An 18,853-nucleotide genomic window follows, 5' to 3' on the forward strand; every position below is an offset into this window, starting at 1 on the left:
ATAATGACAAAGCAAAACCAGTTATTTTTTTGCTAATGTAATTCAAAAGAAAAAAAACTTAAATAGCTAATTTACAAAAGTATTCAGACCCTTTACTCAGTACTTTGTTGAAGCACCTTTGGCAACGATTACAGCCTTGAGTCTTCTTGGGTATGACACTACAAGCTTGGCACACCTGTATTTGTCCTGTTGGAAGGTGAACCTTCGCCCCAGTCTGAGGTCCTGAGTGCTCTGGAGCAGGTTTTCATCAAGGATCTTTCTGTACTTTGCTCCGTTTATCTTTCCCTCGATCCTGACTAATCTCCCAGGCCCTGCCACTGAAAAACATCCCCACAGCATGATGCAGCCACCACCATGCTTCACCATAGGGATGGTGCCAGGTTTCCTCCAGGCGTGAAGCTTGGCATTCAGGCCAGAGTTCAATCTTGGTTTCATCAGACCAGAGAATCTTGTTTCTCGTGGTCTGAGAGTCTTTAGGTGCCTTTTGGCAAACCCAAAGCAGGCTGTTCTGCCATAAAGGCCTGATGAGAAGAAAAATAACAATTTAATACATTTCAGAATAAGGCCATAACTTAACAACATGTGGAAAAAGTCAAGGGGTCTGAATACTATAACTTTCCACCGCCATTTCCCGCATAAATAATATTAGTCACAAAAAGATCCCACCATGTTGAACGAACAAATTAGGCCCATCTGTCGGCATTTATAACAATTACACCAAAACTTTCCATCAGCTGTCGTGTTTTTTTATACGATATGACTTTACTCACATACAAACTGTGGATAGAAACGTGGATAATGTTAATCCATTCGTTTAACAACTAAATGACTCGGAGTTTGAGTCGAACCCAACTGAGCTTAGTTTCGACCGTCGCCATTTTAGACCCGATGGAGCTGCCATTTGACAACAGAAAAACTAGGCTACTGTAGGCCTATGCACAGAATGGTTCAACTAAATAGGACGGAATGGTCAAATTACTACACTAGATTTAACCTGTCCAGATTTAGGCATATTTCAGGAACGAATGCGTTATGTTTCTATCAAGAAAGTACAACCCTTTGGTCCCCCTACCTACCCCCATGGTGTTTTTATAGTCCTAAATGTTGTTTTGTCGTGGAACGTGATGAATATGTGGGTACATTCGGTTACTTCCTTTTAGTGGCCACGCTAGAAAGGTTCGATCATCTAAGATGCTGAGTAAATTTCGCCTAGATCCGTTTTGATGGGCATTATGGCTTTATAGTCTGCAACACCTTGTGGCTCTCAAAATGTCGTAAACACAACCCTACAATGATACAGCAATAGATTACGATGTTTCGCCTACGATTCTGACTTGGAAACTGTAAAACAGTGAGTGTTTCCATTGTTTCGATGGTTGGCGGGCGCAATTAGCTATAGCCTAGTTTGCGGGATCGGCTGTTTCACGTTGTCCAACCCCACTCAACATTAGCATAGAGAGATCATTGGTTGGAATCCCGCGGACGACACATAGCTATGGGGCTTCTGAACAGTCGCAGCGAGTTAAATATCCCGTATTCTCGGAGCCAAAGGGGTGAGTAGCTAGCTTGGCCAAACGACAGACAACGCCATGGAAAGGAAAGGAGAGCGAGGTGAGAGCACATGTCTGAACAATATTGAACATTTTCGATATATCGTAAGCAAATAGACAAGTAGCCTAGCTCATAGCCTCACATTAACTTTTACCAGGTTGTATTGTACTTTTTACGTTCACCAAGCTTTATAAATAGCATATGTTACACATAAAACAATGTAATTGAAGGATATATACTTTTCTTTTACCAATATGTCTAAATACATTATTATTGCTTGGAATGCTGAGAAATATATGTTTTGCCATTTTGGCTACAGTTTACCAGCCTTGTTGAAAACACTAGTCAAATATTGTTTATAACAACGTTCTAATAACATGTGGGACACCTGAAGTAACACTTCTGCGTATGTTCTGTCCCCTCACGTTTCTCTCAACACTGCATGGTTACTATACACGTGGCTGCTTGGGTCAGCATTGGTCCAAATACAATACATTCCTTCGGTGTTTTTGCGGGAAAAGAATATGAGCATACGTAAATTTAGCCCTTGGCGATTTGTGTAAACATTTAAAATCAGAACATTTGATGACTATAGTGACTGTTAATATAGGCTATTTGAACATTCAGGAAGTTAACGTGAAGCACGAATGCACAAAGCAAGAGCGCAGATGAATCGACACAATGTTACAACACCCTGAATCGTTCGAGAGCGATACAATGTTGCAGCAGCTATATCTAATACACTGTAGCGATAGCTTACTTTTATTGTAATTGCGATGTTCGATTCCTTCCCCCAACCTTTACAATACGCAAATGGGTGTTTACGTTGATGTTTACCAGTGCCTGAAAGTAGTCTTTTTGGTGGAGCTGAGTGTGCACTCCGTACTGAATATCAATTCATGCATTTAACACATACTATCACTTATACAAATACTAGGATCGTTGTTTTTGTTATTAAGCTACATTGTTATTGATGTGTGGTTTTGTTACAGGTGGAGACTTGGAGATGGCAGTGAATGTCCAAGTCAAGCCTGGTGAGAAACACAACCGCTATGAGCTGCTGGCTTGGCTCAATGAATCTCTACAGACCAGGTTCACTAAGGTGGAGCAAACATGCTCAGGTAGGCTAGATGCTCATTGTACACATTGTTGACAATTTCTCTAGGCCTATGTATTGTCTCTAGATAATACACTGTTTTGTGTCTGATGTCATACTTAGAGAACATTCCTCTACATCAATGTTTTTATTTATTTAACTTTTATTTAACCAGGTAGGCCAGTTGAGAACAAGTTCTCATGTAAAACAATCATAGTTAGCTATTTTGTATGAGTTCCAGGCATGGGGGTATGACTCAAAATGTGTGTGTTCCAGGTGCTGCGTTCTGCCAGCTGATGCATTGGCTGTTCCCTGGTTCTGTGGACGTACAGAAAGTGAGGTTCCAGGCCAGTGATGAGGTGGATGCCCTTCACAACTACAGTGTGCTGCAGGCCGGCTTCAGGAGGAGTGGGGTGATCATAGTGAGTTACACTCTACAGCCATACACCCGTTCATGATATACTGCAGTCTAGTAGGACTGTGTGTAATCTGCACACAACGTCTTCATTCCATTGCTCTTATACATGTGTAGCAACACTGCAATTACTCTAGTAACAACATGGTGTTATTATATATGTAATTTAGTACTTATTACATTTTATAACATGCATATTGTTACATGTAGTGATTTAATAATGCTGTGTAAAATCTCTCCTTCCCCAGTCAATCCCAGTGGAGGGTCTGATCGGAGGGAGCTCTGAGGCGAGCCTGGACTTCCTACAGTGGTTCAAGGTGTTCTTTGACTCCAACCACAAGGGCCAGGAGTATGATGCTCTGGAGTGGCGGGCTGGACAGAGCATGCCGCCTGCTAATGCTGCTAAACAGCCACAAAGACCCAAAGCCCTGACACAACTCAACTTCTGTGAGACTCAACTTCACGCTCTCTCTGTTCTATTCTTTAGTTTTTTTTGTGTGAATTGCTAGTATGAAATTATAGTCCACTGTATCCACTTTATTTGTGTTTTGGTTGCTCAGTGTTGTCATTTTTGTCACCCAAAGCTAGGGAAGTGGAGATGTCTGAGGGGCCCTGGCAGAACCAGGAAATGGCACTGGATGTTCAAACAGCAGAGGAGAAGGAGGGTGCGTTTTTCCCTTTCAGCCCCAGCCTGCTGCAGCTCATCCAGAAGCACTGGCCCAGCCCAGCAAAGCGCGGGACAGAACTTACCCAGGATCAGGTAGCCAGACACGTTCTGGGTCAGAAATACCCTCGGGACATCACCGCCGCCTGCTTCCAGACCCCCTACTGCCTCTACCTGTACCGAGGTGTGGAGCTGGGAGGCGATGGAGACCGGGAGACGGCCAGTGTGCTCCTAATGGGCTACTTTGACCAGGGGTCAGGGGTCAAACACGTGCGCCTGCTAGACACCCTTCAGCCCAGGGATGCCACAGTGTCAGCTGGTACAGCTGAGCTGAACTGTCTGGTGGAGACTCTGAGGAGGTTTGAGCTCCCCTTGGCGAACTTGGCTGTGTTCTACTGTGGAGACTCAGGGCTGAGCCAGGTGTTGGTGACCGGGCTCAGGGCCCTGAACCCTGGGCTGGTGTCCCTCTGTGATCTCCCTGGCCTGGCTGGACGGGCGTGTCACGTGGGCGTGACGGCGCTACCGGAGTCGGTCCTGGAGCTGGTTAGAGACATCCACCACCACTACTCCACCTGCCCCACCACCAACGACAACCTCAAGGAGATATTTGCCGATGTGGCACCCTTGGACCCACTCCTTCCCCTGTCGTCCCAGTGCCTTTTCCTGGGCAGGACGGTGCAGAGGATGGCAGACGCCTGGCCCGAGCTGCTCCAGTACTTTGAGTCCCGGGGCAATGAGGGGGACGCGGAGCAAGTGTGTGCCCGTCTAAGGGACCTAAAAGTCAGACTGAGCCTGCTGTTCCTGGGGCAAGCCTTGGAGCCCCTCTGTGCCTTCCAGGAGCTCCTTGAATGGGGCGACTCTGACGTGGCCAACATCCTACAGCAGGCCTCCAGCCTGGTGCACTCTTATGCAGCCAGCTTCCTCTGCTCGCCTGCCGTGGACCGCTTCCTGAGGCGGCGGGAGCCCAAGCTCCTTGCCAACGAGAAGGACCACCTCCTGAGGGTGGAGGTGAACACGGGCGCCCGCGTGAAGGACTTCATGTCGGAACATCAGGCAGAACTCAAAGACGATGTCGTTGACTCTTTCCTGGAGAGCAGTGTCTCCTTCTACAAGGCTACCACCTGGAGCCTGATGGAGAGCCTGCCACTGCCCAACGTGGCCCTGAAGAACATTCCCATCCTGCTGAGGCCTGCTGGGAGGCTGGAGGTGACGGGTAGGGTGGTGGCCGAGCTGGGGTCCCTCATGGGGCTGTGTGGAGTCCCGGGGGACATGGCCCTGCTGACCGATGAGTTCCTGGAGTATATGATCTCAGAGGGTGAGAAGCCTACCGCCGATTCTCCCTCCCCTGGGCCCACGGTGGAGCAGCACTGGAAACAGGTGCTGAGGACCATGGGGAAGACATCTATCCTACGGAGGCTGATCTGCAGCCTGCTTACTCTCCCCTCTGGCTCTCTGCAAAGGGACAGGGTCTTCGCTCAGGTGTGTAGCTAACTGGACTAGACGGCACTGTTTGGGAAATTATGTTGATGTGTTAGCTCTGCTGTAATGTATGCTACTACTATAGTCACATTGTTTTGCAATGTAGAAAAAAATTAAATCTGTTTTGTTTCTGTCTGTTAATATGTGTTGGTATGGATGTCTTTATATGTGTCCAGGCTACCTTGCTTGGTGTTGGTAGTCGGGATGAGGATGACTGGCTCACAGAAGAGACAGAACACAGTGAGGACGAAGGCATACCCTCATCACCCTCAAGTCCTCTGAAACAGGAGAGCAACTCGTCTGGTAAGATTGTACTACATATTTACCGGAATGTGACACTTGACAAACTGTTTATTCAGAGCAGAGGTCTCCAACTCTATTTCTGTGTGCAGGCTTTTGTTCCAGCCCAGCAGTAACAGACTCAATTCAACTAAGCCTCTCCAGATTGAAGACCATTATTTGTTGGTCATTTGTAACAAGTGTGTGAGTGCTGGGCTGGAACAAAAACATTGCATACCCTGTAGGTGAATACGGATATACTGTATATTTAATAATTCCGATTGTTCCTATTGTTCAAGATTTGATTGACATCACAGAGCCTGCTGAACCCAGGCCTGTTCAGACAGACACAAGACCAGGTAAGGATAGCACTGAGCATCACATACACTCATTAAAGGATCATTGTCAGACAATTGTATCAATATTGTATATTTATATGTCCTCCAAAAAATATTGACCTCATTGCAATTTGCCCACAATGGCAGCGCTAAAGATGACTGAGTCTATTGAAGTTATTGATCTCGGTGACAGCGATGACAGCGATGATGACGTTATTTGGACTGCGACCACACAGCACAAGGTACATTATATTTTTGTTGAAATCTATTTCCTTTTTTTAATATAAAATATGTTTGTGTAGTGCATATATTATGGAAGCATAATATACAGTGGGGAGAACAAGTATTTGATACACTGCCGATTTTGCAGGTTTTCCTACTTACAAAGCATGTAGAGGTCTGTAATTTTTATCATAGGTACACTTCAACTATGAGAGACGGAATCTAAAACAAAAATCCAGAAAATCACATTGTATGATTTTTAAGTAATTAATTTGCATTTTATTGCATGACATAAGTATTTGATACATCAGAAAAGCAGAACTTAATATTTGGTACAGAAACCTTTGTTTGCAATTACAGAGATCATACGTTTCCTGTAGTTCTTGACTAGGTTTGCACACACTGCAGCAGGGATTTTGGCCCACTCCTCCCTACAGATCTTCTCCAGATCCTTCAGGTTTCGGGGCTGTCGCTGGGCAATACGGACTTTCAGCTCCCTCCAAAGATTTTCTATTGGGTTCAGGTCTGGAGACTGGCTAGGCCACTCCAGGACCTTGAGATGCTTCTTACGGAGCCACTCCTTAGTTGCCATGGCTGTGTGCTTCGTGTCGTTGTCATGCTGGAAGACCCAGCCACGACCCATCTTCAATGCTCTTACTGAGGGAAGGAGGTTGTTGGCCAAGATCTCGCGATACATGGCCCCATCCATCCTCCCCTCAATACGGTGCAATCGTCCTGTCCCCTTTGCAGAAAAGCATCCCCAAAGAATGATGTTTCCACCTCCATGCTTCACGGTTGGGATGGTGTTCTTGGGGTTGTACTCATACTTCTTCTTCCTCCAAACACGGCGAGTGGAGTTAGACCAAAAAGCTCTATTTTTGTCTCATCAGACAACATGACCTTCTCCCATTCCTCCTCTGGATCATCCAGATGGTCATTGGCAAACTTCAGACGGGCCTGGACATGCACTGGCTTAAGCAGGGGGACCTTGCGTGTGCTGCAGGATTTTAATCCATGACGGCGTAGTGTGTTACTAATGGTTTTCTTTGAGACTGTGGTCCCAGCTCTCTTCAGGTCATTGACCAGGTCCTGCCGTGTAGTTCTGGGCTGATCCCTCACCTTCCTCATGATCATTGATGCCCCACGAGGTGAAATCTTGCATGGAGCCCCAGACCGAGGGTGATTGACCGTCATCTTGAACTTCTTCCATTTTCTAATAATTGCGCCAACAGTTGTTTCCTTCTCACCAAGCTGCTTGCCTATTGTCCTGTAGCCCATCCCAGCCTTGTGCAGGTCTACAATTTTATCCCTGATGTCCTTACACAGCTCTCTGGTCTTGGCCATTGTGGAGAGGTTGGAATCTGTTTGATTGAGTGTGTGGACAGGTGTCTTTTATACAGGTAACGAGTTCAAACAGGTGCAGTTAATACAGGTAATGAGTGGAGAACAGGAGGGCTTCTTAAAGAAAAACTAACAGGTCTGTGAGAGCCGGAATTCTTACTGGTTGGTAGGTGATCAAATACTTATGTCATGCAATAAAATGCAAATTAATTATTTAAAAATCATACAATGTGATTTTCTGGATTTTTGTTTTAGATTCCGTCTCTCACAGTTGAAGTGTACCTATGATAAAAATGACAGACCTCTACATGCTTTGTAAGTAGGAAAACCTGCAAAATCGGCAGTGTATCAAATACTTGTTCTCCCCACTGTAAGTGTTTCTCTCACTGACCTCCAGCTTAAAGATGACAATGCCCTGCTGATGGCCACATCCACCCCTGATGGAACATCTAAGGCATCCTCCTGCCTGAACGAGGTAGGTACTGTTGACTCCAACAACAGATTGTCACTGTTATTATATTATACTGTTATATGTATGTACAGTGGCAAGAAAAGGTATGTGAACCCTTTGGAATTATCTGGATTTCTGCATAAAGTCACAACAACAGACAAACACAGTCTGCTTAAACTAATAACACACAAACTATTGTATTTGTCTTGTCTATATTGAATAGATCATTTAAACATTCACAGTGTAGGTTGGGGAAAGTATGTGAACCCCTGGGCTAATAACTCAGGAGTCAGCTAACCTGGAGTACAATCATTGAGACGAGAATGGAGATGTGAATTTGAGTTTGCTATTCACAAGAAGCATTACCTGATGTGCACCATGCCTCGAACAAAAGAGATCTCAGAAGACCCAAGATTAAGAATGGTTGACTTGCATAAAGCTAGAAAGGGTTACAAAAGTATCTAAAAGCCTTGATGTTCATCAGTCCACGGTAAAAGAAATTGTCTAAATGGAGAAAGTTCAGCACTGTTGCTACTCTCCCTAGGAGTGGCCGTCCTGCAAATATGACTGCAAGAGCACAGCACAGATTGCTCAATGAGGTTGAGAAGAATCCTAGAGTGTCAGCTAAAGACTTAAAGAAATCTCTGGAACATGCTAACATCTCTGTTAACGAGTCTACGATACGTAAACAGTAAACAAGAATGTTGTTCATGGAAGGACACCACGGAAGAAGCCACTGCTGTCCAAAAAAAACATATCTGCACGTCTGAAGTTCACAAAAGAGCATCTAGATGTTCCACAGCGCTACTGGCAAAATATTCTGTGGACAGATTAAACTACAGTTGAGTTGTTTGGAAGGAACACACAACACTATGTGTGGAGAAAAAAAGGTACAGCACACCAACATCAAAACCTCATCCCAACTGTAAAGTATGGTGGAGGGAGCATCATAGCTTGGAGCTGCTTTGCTGCCTCGGGCCTGGACAGCTTGCTATCATCGACGGAAAAATGAAATCCCAAGTTTATTAAGACATTTTGCAGGAGAATGTAAGGCTATCTGTCCGCCAATTGAAGCTCAACAGAAGTTGGGTGATGCAACAGGACAACGACCCAAAACACAGAAGAAAATACATCTTCTGGAGTGGCCCAGTCAGAGTTCTGACCTCAACCCAATTGAGATGCTGTGGCATGTCCTCAAGAGAGCGGTTCACGCCAGACATCCCAAGAATATTGCTGAACTGAAACAGTTTTGTAAAGAGGAATTGTCTTGTATACTCCCTCTCCGGCCTCTAGGTCATCAGGCTGCTGATATCCCGCACACCTGTCACCATTGTCTCGCGCACCTGGACTCCATCATCTCCTTGATTATCTTCCCTATATCTGTCACTCCCCTTGGATCTTTCCACAGGTGTTATTGACTCTGTTTTCATGTCGGTGCGCTGTTTGTGTTATGTGTTCATTGTTTATTTTATTTATTAAAACACTCACTCCCTGAACTTGCTTCCCGACTCTCAGCGCACTTGTTCCAGGAATGGTCCAAAATTCCTCCTGACCGTTGTGCAGGAACTACAGAAAATGTTTGGTTGAGGTTATTGCTGCCGAAGTAGGGTGAACCAGTTATTAAAACCAAGGGTTCACATACTTTTTCCACCCTGCACTGTGAATGTTTACACGGTGTGTTCATTAAAGATATGAAAACGTTTGTGTGTTTAAGCAGACTGTTTGTCTATTGTTGTGACTTAGATGAAGATCAAATTGTATGACCAATTTATGCAGAAGTACAGGTAATTCCAAAGGGTTCACACATTTTTTCTTGCCAAGGTTTTATACAATTGTTAAGTAGTATTATGTCATTAGTCTTGAAATTCTCTCTCTGCTTAGCTGAAGTGTGTAAAATAATCCTTTCTCTTTTCTGATTTACATTATCATGACAGTTAGCTTTGAGGCTAACAATGGTACATATCAGTGCATTTCGATGTTCAATCTCACCAGATGTGTTTTGCGGTGTATGGCTGACTGTGTGCTGTGCGTTTCCCTGTAGGATGAGAAGGGCTACAATGTGGGGGATCTGGTATGGGGACAGATAGAGGGATACTCTCTGTGGCCAGGGATTGTCCAACCCTGGAAGGGACGGCAGGCAGCCGAAAGCATCCGGAAAGTCGAATGGTTTGGGGATGGCATGTTTTCCGAGGTGAGGGGGGGAGAGGACATCATGTTTTTGTTGTTTTCAGTGTGTTTGTGTGAGTTATGAGTGTCCATATTTGATGGACAATAATGTTTTTTAAATTAGATTGTAAAGGTGGATTGTTGTGCCTATCACTCAGTGAAATTCTGTCTGTTTCAGATAAACACCCAGGGACTGCTGCAATTTGGAGCGTTTGCACAATTTTTCTGCGCAAATAGCTTCGCCACCCTCGTCACGTACAGGGATGCTATATTTCAATCTTTACAGGTCAGTCTGTCTATCTCTGCTTGTGTGTGAATGTCTGTGCTGTATGATTGTCGTGTGTATCCCATCTGATTGTGTGTTGTTGATATGTAACCGTGTAGGTGGCTGCTTCAAGATGTAAGAAGGTGTTTTCCCCGGGCTCAGAGGAGCGGGAGGAGCACCTCAGGGAAATGGTGGACTGGGCCTTCGGCGGTTTCAAACCCACTGGCCCAGATGGGTTCCAACCACCACTCCAGACAGAGGGTAAGCTAAGAGGCTGACTAACATATCATTCTGTATCTACCCACTGGGCACACACTGGTTGAGGCAATGTTGTTCCCACGTCATTTCAATTAAATTACGTTGAACCAATGTGGAATAGACGTTGAACTGACGTCTGTGCCCAGTGGGTATTACATACATGATCCCTCTCTTTCATTTTGAAGATGTTATAACAACTTGTATGAAAAAAAATAGATGTATTTTGTGTTAATGGTATACAGTATTTTGATGATGTTAATGATTTTACAGCTAAAGGGATTGCTAATGGGAAGCAACCGGACCAAAAAAAGGCAACATCCATCAACAGCAAACTGCACAACCTGCGCCAGGTGTCTGTGTGTCTCACCAAGCTCTCGCTGAACCTGGACAACGGCACCTTCAACCTCAGGCAGGAGGAGGATACAGGTGCCTCGTCCAACAAGGGGAAAAATGATCAAAATCCAGACTGCCAGCCAACACTCAAAAAACAAAAGCAGCAGTACAACAAAAAAAAAGACCCAGGCTACGTCTATGAACATCCGGACCAGAAATACAGAGGTGGGCCTTCTCTACTTTTTCTTCACGCTGATATATCCTCTGTTACTAATTGTGTTTCAAATCACTTCCACCAGTGGTATTTCCTATTTGTTTACTTTTCTCAATGCACTGACACTGTCTCTGCCCACTCATTTAATATACTGTATTTTGTATCTTTATTTTCTCAGAGAAGATGGTTCAAAGGGTACAGAAAAAAAGACTGGACATTGAAGGTGAGAGCTTGTGCTGACATGGACGCACTTTTGTATTAAATAGTGGTATTGTGTTGGAAATCTGGTTCATTCGTTGTTTTGTACACTCACTTTGTAATTTTCTATCTCCCAAAGCTTTCTGCCTGTGCTGTATGGCTGACGATATAGAGATTTTCCATCCACTGTTTGAAGGAAGCCTTTGCCTTAAATGCAAGGTAAAGCAAAACATATATTCATCTTGTGGTTCTTGCTACATTTCACCATGTTGTACAGGTCAGAGAGGTTACAAAAACATACAGTACCAGTCAAAAGTTTGGACACCTACTCATTCAAGGGTTTTTCTTTATTTGGACTATTTGAGATTCTTCAAAGTAGCCACCCTTTGCCTTGATGACAGCTTTGCACACTCTTGGCATTCTCTCAACCAGCTTCACCTGGAATGCTTTTCCAACAGTCTTGAAGGAGTTCCCACATATGCTGAGCACTTGTTGGCTGCTTTTCCTTCACTCTGCAGTCCAACTCATCCCAAACCATCTCAATTGGGTTGAAGTCTGGTGATTGTGGAGAACAGGTCATCTGATGCAGCACTCCATCAATCTCCTTCGTGGTCAAATAGCCCTTACACAGCCTGGGGGTGTGTTGGGTCATTGTCATGTTGAAAAACAAATGATAGTCCCACTAAGCGCAAACCAGATGGGATGGTATATTGCTGCAGAATGCTGTGGTAGCCATGCTGGTTAAGTGTGCCTTGAATACTAAATAAATCAGACAGTGTCACTAAAGCACCATCACACCTCCTCCATGCTTCACGGTGGGAACCACACATGTTAACAAGACACACCTGTTGATTGAAATGCATTCCAGGTGACTACCTCATGAAGCTGGTTGAGAGAATGTCAAGAGTGTGCAACACTGTCATCAAGGCAAAGGGTGGCTACTTTGAAGAATCTCAAATATATTTTGATTTGTTTAACACTGTTTTGGTTACTACATGATTCCATATGTGTTATTAAAGAAAACCCCTTGAATGAGTAGGTGTGTCCAAACTTTTGACTGGTATTGTATATGTTAAACAAAATGTATATTGGGTGTGTTGCCTCCATTTTTTCAGATGGTCATGTCTTCCCTAGTTGTGCCAATTTCTAAATCTTTATATGGGAAGTTATAACACTGACTACTCTTCCCTACAGGATAACTTCACTGAGACTCTCTATCGATACGATGAGGATGGCTACCAGTCATACTGTACAGTGTGCTGTGCTGGCCTGGAGGTCATCCTCTGTGGGAACGACAGCTGCTGCCGGTGAGTAACAGTATTTGCTACTAACGCTCTGTCCAGTGGAGGCTGGTGGAAGAGGGACCGTCCTCCCCATTCTCACTCCACCAGCCTCCTTTGCCATTGTTTACCCTAAACCTTCCAGACATGGATCATGGTCTAACATATATGTCTTCTCCCAGCTCCTACTGCTTGGACTGCCTAAACATCTTGGTTGGCCCAGGTACCTTTGACTCTCTGAAGGAGGTGGATCCATGGATCTGCTACCTGTGTGAACCACACAATGCCCACGGTGCCCTGAAACCCCGTCTTGACTGGAGCATCCGTGTCCAGGAGTTTTTTGCAACTAACAGTGCCTTTCAGTTTGTGAGTGGCCCAGCGAATTCATCTTTTCTTGTAGAGCTACCTTAGAATGGAATGCTTTTTGTTTTGATTTGATGTATTAGTAACATTTATTTACATACCGGTACTGCTCTTATTGGTCAATAACCAAATGAGTGTGCTTAACCTTTGCCCTCTCTAGGAGCCCGATCGGGTATACCTGTCCATCCCTGCCAACCTGCGTCGACCAATCAGCGTCCTCTCACTGTTTGATGGGATTGGCACAGGTTAGCTGCAGCGCCGGAATTCCTCCATTCTAATTCTACTCTGTGTTGTCCTGGTTCTGCTGACAAAAATACTACTGTATTTTGTGTTGTTTTAATTCTACTCTAATTTTGATTCCACTATTATTTGTTTTGCTTCTACTATGAAGATCTTACTGTGAATATTTGACTATTCCATTTGATTCTAATTCTACTGTTTTTCTACTGTTCTGATTCTACTGTGAAAATTATATTATACTCCTTTAAGGTCTAGCGAGAAGAGGAACTTCAATAATCAGAGACTTTGCACAGTAGCACTTAACCAGATTATGAAGGAGGACATCTGTTTTATTTGACCCTTAGGTTACTTGGTGCTGAAAGAGCTGGGATTCAAGGTGGACAAATATGTGGCCTCGGAGATCTGTTCGGAGTCCATCGCCGTTTCCGAGATCAACCATGAAGGCAAGATCATACATGTGGATGATGTCCGGCTCATCACCAAAGAGCACGTACGTCTTATAATGTGAGCACAGCGCTTTTACTGTCGATTTGAAACATTGGTCAGTACTAAAACAGACCTCACTACTCTTGTCCAATGCAGATCCTAAAGTGGGGTCCGTTCGATCTGCTCATTGGTGGGAGCCCTTGCAACGATCTGGCCATGGTGAACCCAGCACGGAAGGGACTGTTTGGTATGTCTGGGACTTGAATAGTTTACCTTGTGAGATCAACAGAGTAAAAATATATTTTAAGTATTTTCTACACATTTTGTAGTGTGGCTTATAGACATTACCAGCAGAGTGCAGTGTACAACCGCGTGGTTAGTTTGGAATAGGCAAGTAGAGTGCAACATCTGTGTTAGCTCTAATGTGGATATCAGCTCTGCAATGTTGTTCACTGCCTAGCTACAGTGCATAACCCAACTTCCCCGACTATTCCCCTGTGTTATGGGTGCTTATTACATCTCTGTCATTCTGTCTGTAGAGGGAACGGGGAGGCTCTTCTTTGAGTATTACCGGCTTCTTCACATCATGAAGCCCAAAGAAGACGACCAGAGGCCGTTCTTCTGGTTTTTCGAGAACGTGGTGTTCATGAACAACCACCACAAGGTCGACATCTGCCGCTTCCTGGAGGTTAGCTAGCCCCATTCACTCTCCTCTTAGAACAGTTGTATCGTGCTGTGTACATCTTTGTCTCCAAACATTGGGAATTCTAATGGGAAACTTAGGGTTCAAGCTGAAAACGAAATTCTGGCGCTTATATTTCTGGGTCTTTCTGGTTTTGGTCTGGGTCTCAGAATGAACTGTTTTGAAGTCAGAAAATATAATAATGCACATGAACACAGCACCAGATCTCTTGATTTGTATACAAATCATACTGTCTAAATGTTCTCTAGTTCAGAACCCAAATAACTGACAGTTTGTTCTCAGTGCAACCCGGTTCTGGTGGATGCGGTGAAAGTGAGCCCGGCCCACAGAGCGCGATACTTCTGGGGCAACATCCCTGGGATGAACAGGTACGTGTCTGCACCCTGGACCAAACTAAACCACTCAGCTGATCCATGATCCTTTCTCATCAACCCCTTTGATTATTGAAACCTTAGATGAAAATGATTTATTCAGTGCAATTGATCTCTATAGTCTACTGATATGTGGGTCTTCGCAAAAACCCAGGACCACACCAGTATGACAACATCTTTAGGCCCATCTCTCTGTGATAATAAGAATAACTTTTTTTATTTTTTATTTCACGTTTATTTAACCAGGTAGGCCAGTTGAGAACAAGTTCTCATTTACAACTGCGACCTGGCCAAGATAAAGCAAAGCAGTGCGACACAAACAACAACACAGAGTTACACATGGAATAAACAAACATACAGTCAATAATACAATAGAAAAAGTCTATATACAGTGTGTGCAAATGTAGTAAGATGAGGGAGGTAGGCAATAAATAGGCCATAGTGGCAAAAATAATTATAATTTAGCATAACTCACTGGTGACCCCGTCTGCCTGATTATCTCCTTGGTGATGGGTCTGCTTCCTGCCTTTAGAAATCTTCTTAGGTTTTGTTCAATGTGTCTGATTCTGTTCTAGACCCATCATTGCATCCCAGAACGACAAGGTTATTCTCCAGGACTGCCTTGAAAGGGGAAGAGTTGCCAAGGTCAGAAAATGTTTCAAATGAATTTTCTATTGAATCTTCATTTAACTAGGAAGTCCCAATCTGATCCTCTTTGGTTGTTTTCAAATGTTGTTGTCCTGTTGTTTTTTTTCATTTGAGTTAGTCTACCCATCTTTCTTTAGAACCTGTGACTGTTTGTATCCAAGCATTTCCTGGTGTCTTACTTTCTTGTTTTCCTTTGTTTATTTTGTATTCTATTGTACAGTTCACAAAAGTGAGGACCATCACCACCAACCCGAACTCCCTCAAGCAGGGCAAGGACGTGAGCAAGCTCCCTGTATCAGAGAAAGGCGTGGATGACAACCTGTGGATCACGGAGTTAGAGAAGTAGGCATTTTGAAATATGGCATTTAATTTTTTATCACTTATTTTCATTTTTTTTTTTTAATTCAGTGGAAATTAAAGATGTTCTCTTCTCTTCTGCCTTTCACTTCAAGGATCTTCGGCTTCCCCAAGCACTACACCGATGTAAAGAACATGAATCGCCAGCAGAGGCAGAAGGTGCTGGGGAAGTCCTGGAGTGTGCCTGTGATCCGCCATCTCTTTGCCCCACTGAAGGACTACTTTGCTTGTGAACAACTTCCCCCGGTCCTTTCACAGCCATGGGGGAGGGGTCAATCATGGTGTAGTCCCCAGGAGTGACAGTCAGGTTCAGCAAGGGCGCTTACCCTCCACCCTACGGGGCTGTGGCCAATAAGAGAGAACAAAATTAACAAAACAAAAAAATAGAAAACAGAAAATGCCCACAACAAAAAAATCTACTTATCTGATCTTTTTAATCTTTTAATTGTTCTACTTAAACCCTTTTATGCATCTCTTTTATTATTGTTTGTTCACACTGATTTTTTCTTACCTGACACAAAGGCCAAGCAAGAAGAAATGGATCGAAAGAGCAGACACATCTTACTAAGACAAAGCTTCTTCATCATCATCGTTGGGTTCACAATCTGATTGTGTTAATAGTTCTGAGTTGGATAATCCTCTCATTGGGTTATTATTCATTTATGTCTCTATTTTTATGGAAAAATTACTTGATATTTGGCCTCTATTAGATGGCTTGAGATTTCATGTATGTTCGTTTTTTAATGAGGTCATGTGATGTCAATGGCCTCCCTACTATGAGCACTGTCACTTTCTGTCCAAGTCAAAGCTGTGACATGCAGGGATGTTCTCAACAAAGATGGTTAGATCCAGCAAGACTACCTCTGTGTTGCTTTATGCCAGCCATATGAGAAACACTCAAACATATCTGCTGCTAACAAGCCACCTTCTACTGTAAATATAATGTAACTTTGTAAATAGAATTGAAGTTGTTATGGTATGATAATACTGTAAATAATTTGGTCAGATATTGGATGTTTTTATAAGATTCCTTTATTGTGTGAAAGGAGGCAGACAGAATCATGTTCATTTTTTAAATCTTTCTTAAAAACTGATTGCTATTGTGTTAAGCCAAGGGCTATATAGTGATGTCTTATTTAAAAATGAATAGTACAAATAACATTTTTATGAAATGTTTAATATGATGTCATGGTTGCGTTTTATTGTATCGTCAATCATATGCATTGGATGATTTTGCAAATGGTGATTGTAGTATGTGATACAAATGTAATCCAAATAGATTATTATAATAATTAGTATAAACTAAAGGTAGACTCAGCGATATGACGTAGATGCAGAAAGTAAACAGCATAGTGGGTCGATTTCCGCAACAACTAAGAGCGTTGAAGCGCGAGGCTCAACTTCTCAGCTGTTTTGATGCCCTGGCTACCACGCTGTGAACCCGTGCACATGCACAGATACTGTGTGTGACTGTTAGAGTAGCGTTTTGCATCTCGCTCATCTCAATATCTGCAGTGCTGCTCGTGGCAACGTAATTTCACTGAGTCTACCTTTAAACTACAATACTTGCCCAAAAGACCATCGGGTCACATATTTACATTTCAACCAGGCCTACCTCAAAGCAGCGAACCGGTCAGCACTGGGAACAACCACTGGTCTTTCATCCTAATGAGCTCCAACATGTATTTTTTTGTCAATCGGGTTCGGGTCTGATTTGTTCTTGACTAGTAGTGTCACATCTAGTAATAAACACTACCAACATTTTGCACCCAAGAGGACCTCTGCATACATTCCTTTGTAAGTGTGTAGTTTGTGGTCAAGCCTTTAGTGAAAAAAGCCCATTCAGAAGAAATGGCCCTTTCATATCACAGAGGAGCCTTTGGTGACAACATTACAACCATCTACATTCTAGAATAAAAGGATGAAGTTACTGTGATATTAAGTTTGAGATACAAATTTAGCGGTTTATCCTACCCCATGTTGGATTGGAGGGAATCATGCAAGTAATTGTTAATTTACCAATCAACCAAATACTTCACACTAGAAGAAGTTAAGCTACTTTGAAAAAGTAGTTCACTACATCCAAGCTACTTCAGGACAAATTATCATATCTAAAGCCGAAATGTCATAGGCTACAAGAATGTGTAATTTGCCATATTAACACAAAAACTATGTTTCAAGTGCGAATTAAGCTGTTCTGTTGCTGAAAAAGAAAGAAATGTTTGCTTATTTCCCCCATATTTTCTTCTCTATATAAAAAAAGTATTATGTAGTTCCAGTAGTTAGCTACAACGCTACATGGCAAAAAAGTAATAAGCTCCTTAAAGCAAAATTTGAATTTAGTTTAACGACCACAAACCTACTGAAAAATGTAGTTTAATTACTAGTTGAACTACATGTAGTTCACTATTCCCCAACACTGATGCCTGTACTAATAACCAGCATAAGTCCCACAGTTGTAAAGTTTAAATAAATGGTGTAAAGCAAAAGTGTAAAGAAATCTGTTAATACATTTTTTTTTCAAATTGCTTATTATGTTGCAAAATAACTGATGTTCCCTTTAGTAATTTTTTTAATGTAACCTTAATTTAAACTAGGCAAGTCAGTTAAGAATACATTTCTATTTACAATGACGGCCTACCAGGGAACAGTAGGTTAACTGCCTTGTTCAGAGGCAGAACGACAGATTTTTACCATGTCAGCTCGGGGATTTGATGGCCAAGCACTCTAATCCCGGCTATTTCTTCACTTTCTCTTCATAAAATGCGATTTTAAACCTAACCCTAACCTTAATAAAGATTAAAAACCAAATTGTTGTTTTCATGATTTGTTTTTATTTATAGCCATTTGTGGAAAGTAGTAATAAAGAAGACGGAAGAGGAAGCAAGCCACCCCACTAGCTGTGTTTATTATGGATCCTCATTAGCTGTTGCCAAAGGTTGAGCAAAATTAAAGCAGTTTCACAACAGATTAAGTGTGCACCCTCAGGCCAATACTCTACTACCACATATCTACAACACAAAATCCATGTGTACATATAGTGCGTATGTTATTATGTGCGTGTGTGCATGCCTGTGTGTGTGTCTCTTCACAGTACCCGCTGTTCCATAAGGTGTATTTTTATCAGATTTTTACATTTGATTTTATTGCTTCCAAGAGTTACTTGATGTGGAATAGAGCTAGACCTAGAATAGG

General features: G+C 43.0%; 1 protein-coding gene across 2 annotated transcripts; it reads left to right on the plus strand.

The window, feature by feature from the left end:
- The first annotated feature begins 1,195 nt into the window (after positions 1-1,195).
- Positions 1,196-18,469, plus strand: LOC139542694 (uncharacterized). Of its 2 annotated transcripts, XM_071348451.1 has the most exons (25): positions 1,205-1,611; positions 2,544-2,672; positions 2,924-3,069; positions 3,311-3,509; positions 3,647-5,205; positions 5,382-5,508; positions 5,784-5,843; positions 5,970-6,064; positions 7,783-7,860; positions 9,878-10,027; positions 10,181-10,288; positions 10,387-10,528; positions 10,796-11,083; positions 11,251-11,295; positions 11,410-11,489; positions 12,465-12,577; positions 12,733-12,916; positions 13,074-13,158; positions 13,498-13,643; positions 13,736-13,826; positions 14,119-14,267; positions 14,565-14,650; positions 15,229-15,298; positions 15,522-15,643; positions 15,754-18,469. In XM_071348451.1, exons 1-25 carry the CDS (start codon positions 1,590-1,592, stop codon positions 15,956-15,958), a joined length of 4,479 nt encoding a protein of 1,492 aa, XP_071204552.1. In that variant the 5' UTR covers positions 1,205-1,589; the 3' UTR covers positions 15,959-18,469. The 2 variants fall into 2 exon arrangements, with proteins under 2 accessions (XP_071204553.1, XP_071204552.1); XM_071348452.1 differs by lacking the exons at positions 14,119-14,267; positions 14,565-14,650; positions 15,229-15,298; positions 15,522-15,643; positions 15,754-18,469 and having other exon boundaries at positions 1,196-1,611; positions 13,498-13,657.
- Positions 18,470-18,853: the final 384 nt, after the last annotated feature.

Source organism: Salvelinus alpinus, chromosome 17, assembly GCF_045679555.1.
Source record: "Salvelinus alpinus chromosome 17, SLU_Salpinus.1, whole genome shotgun sequence".
Lineage (NCBI taxonomy): Eukaryota > Metazoa > Chordata > Actinopteri > Salmoniformes > Salmonidae > Salvelinus > Salvelinus alpinus.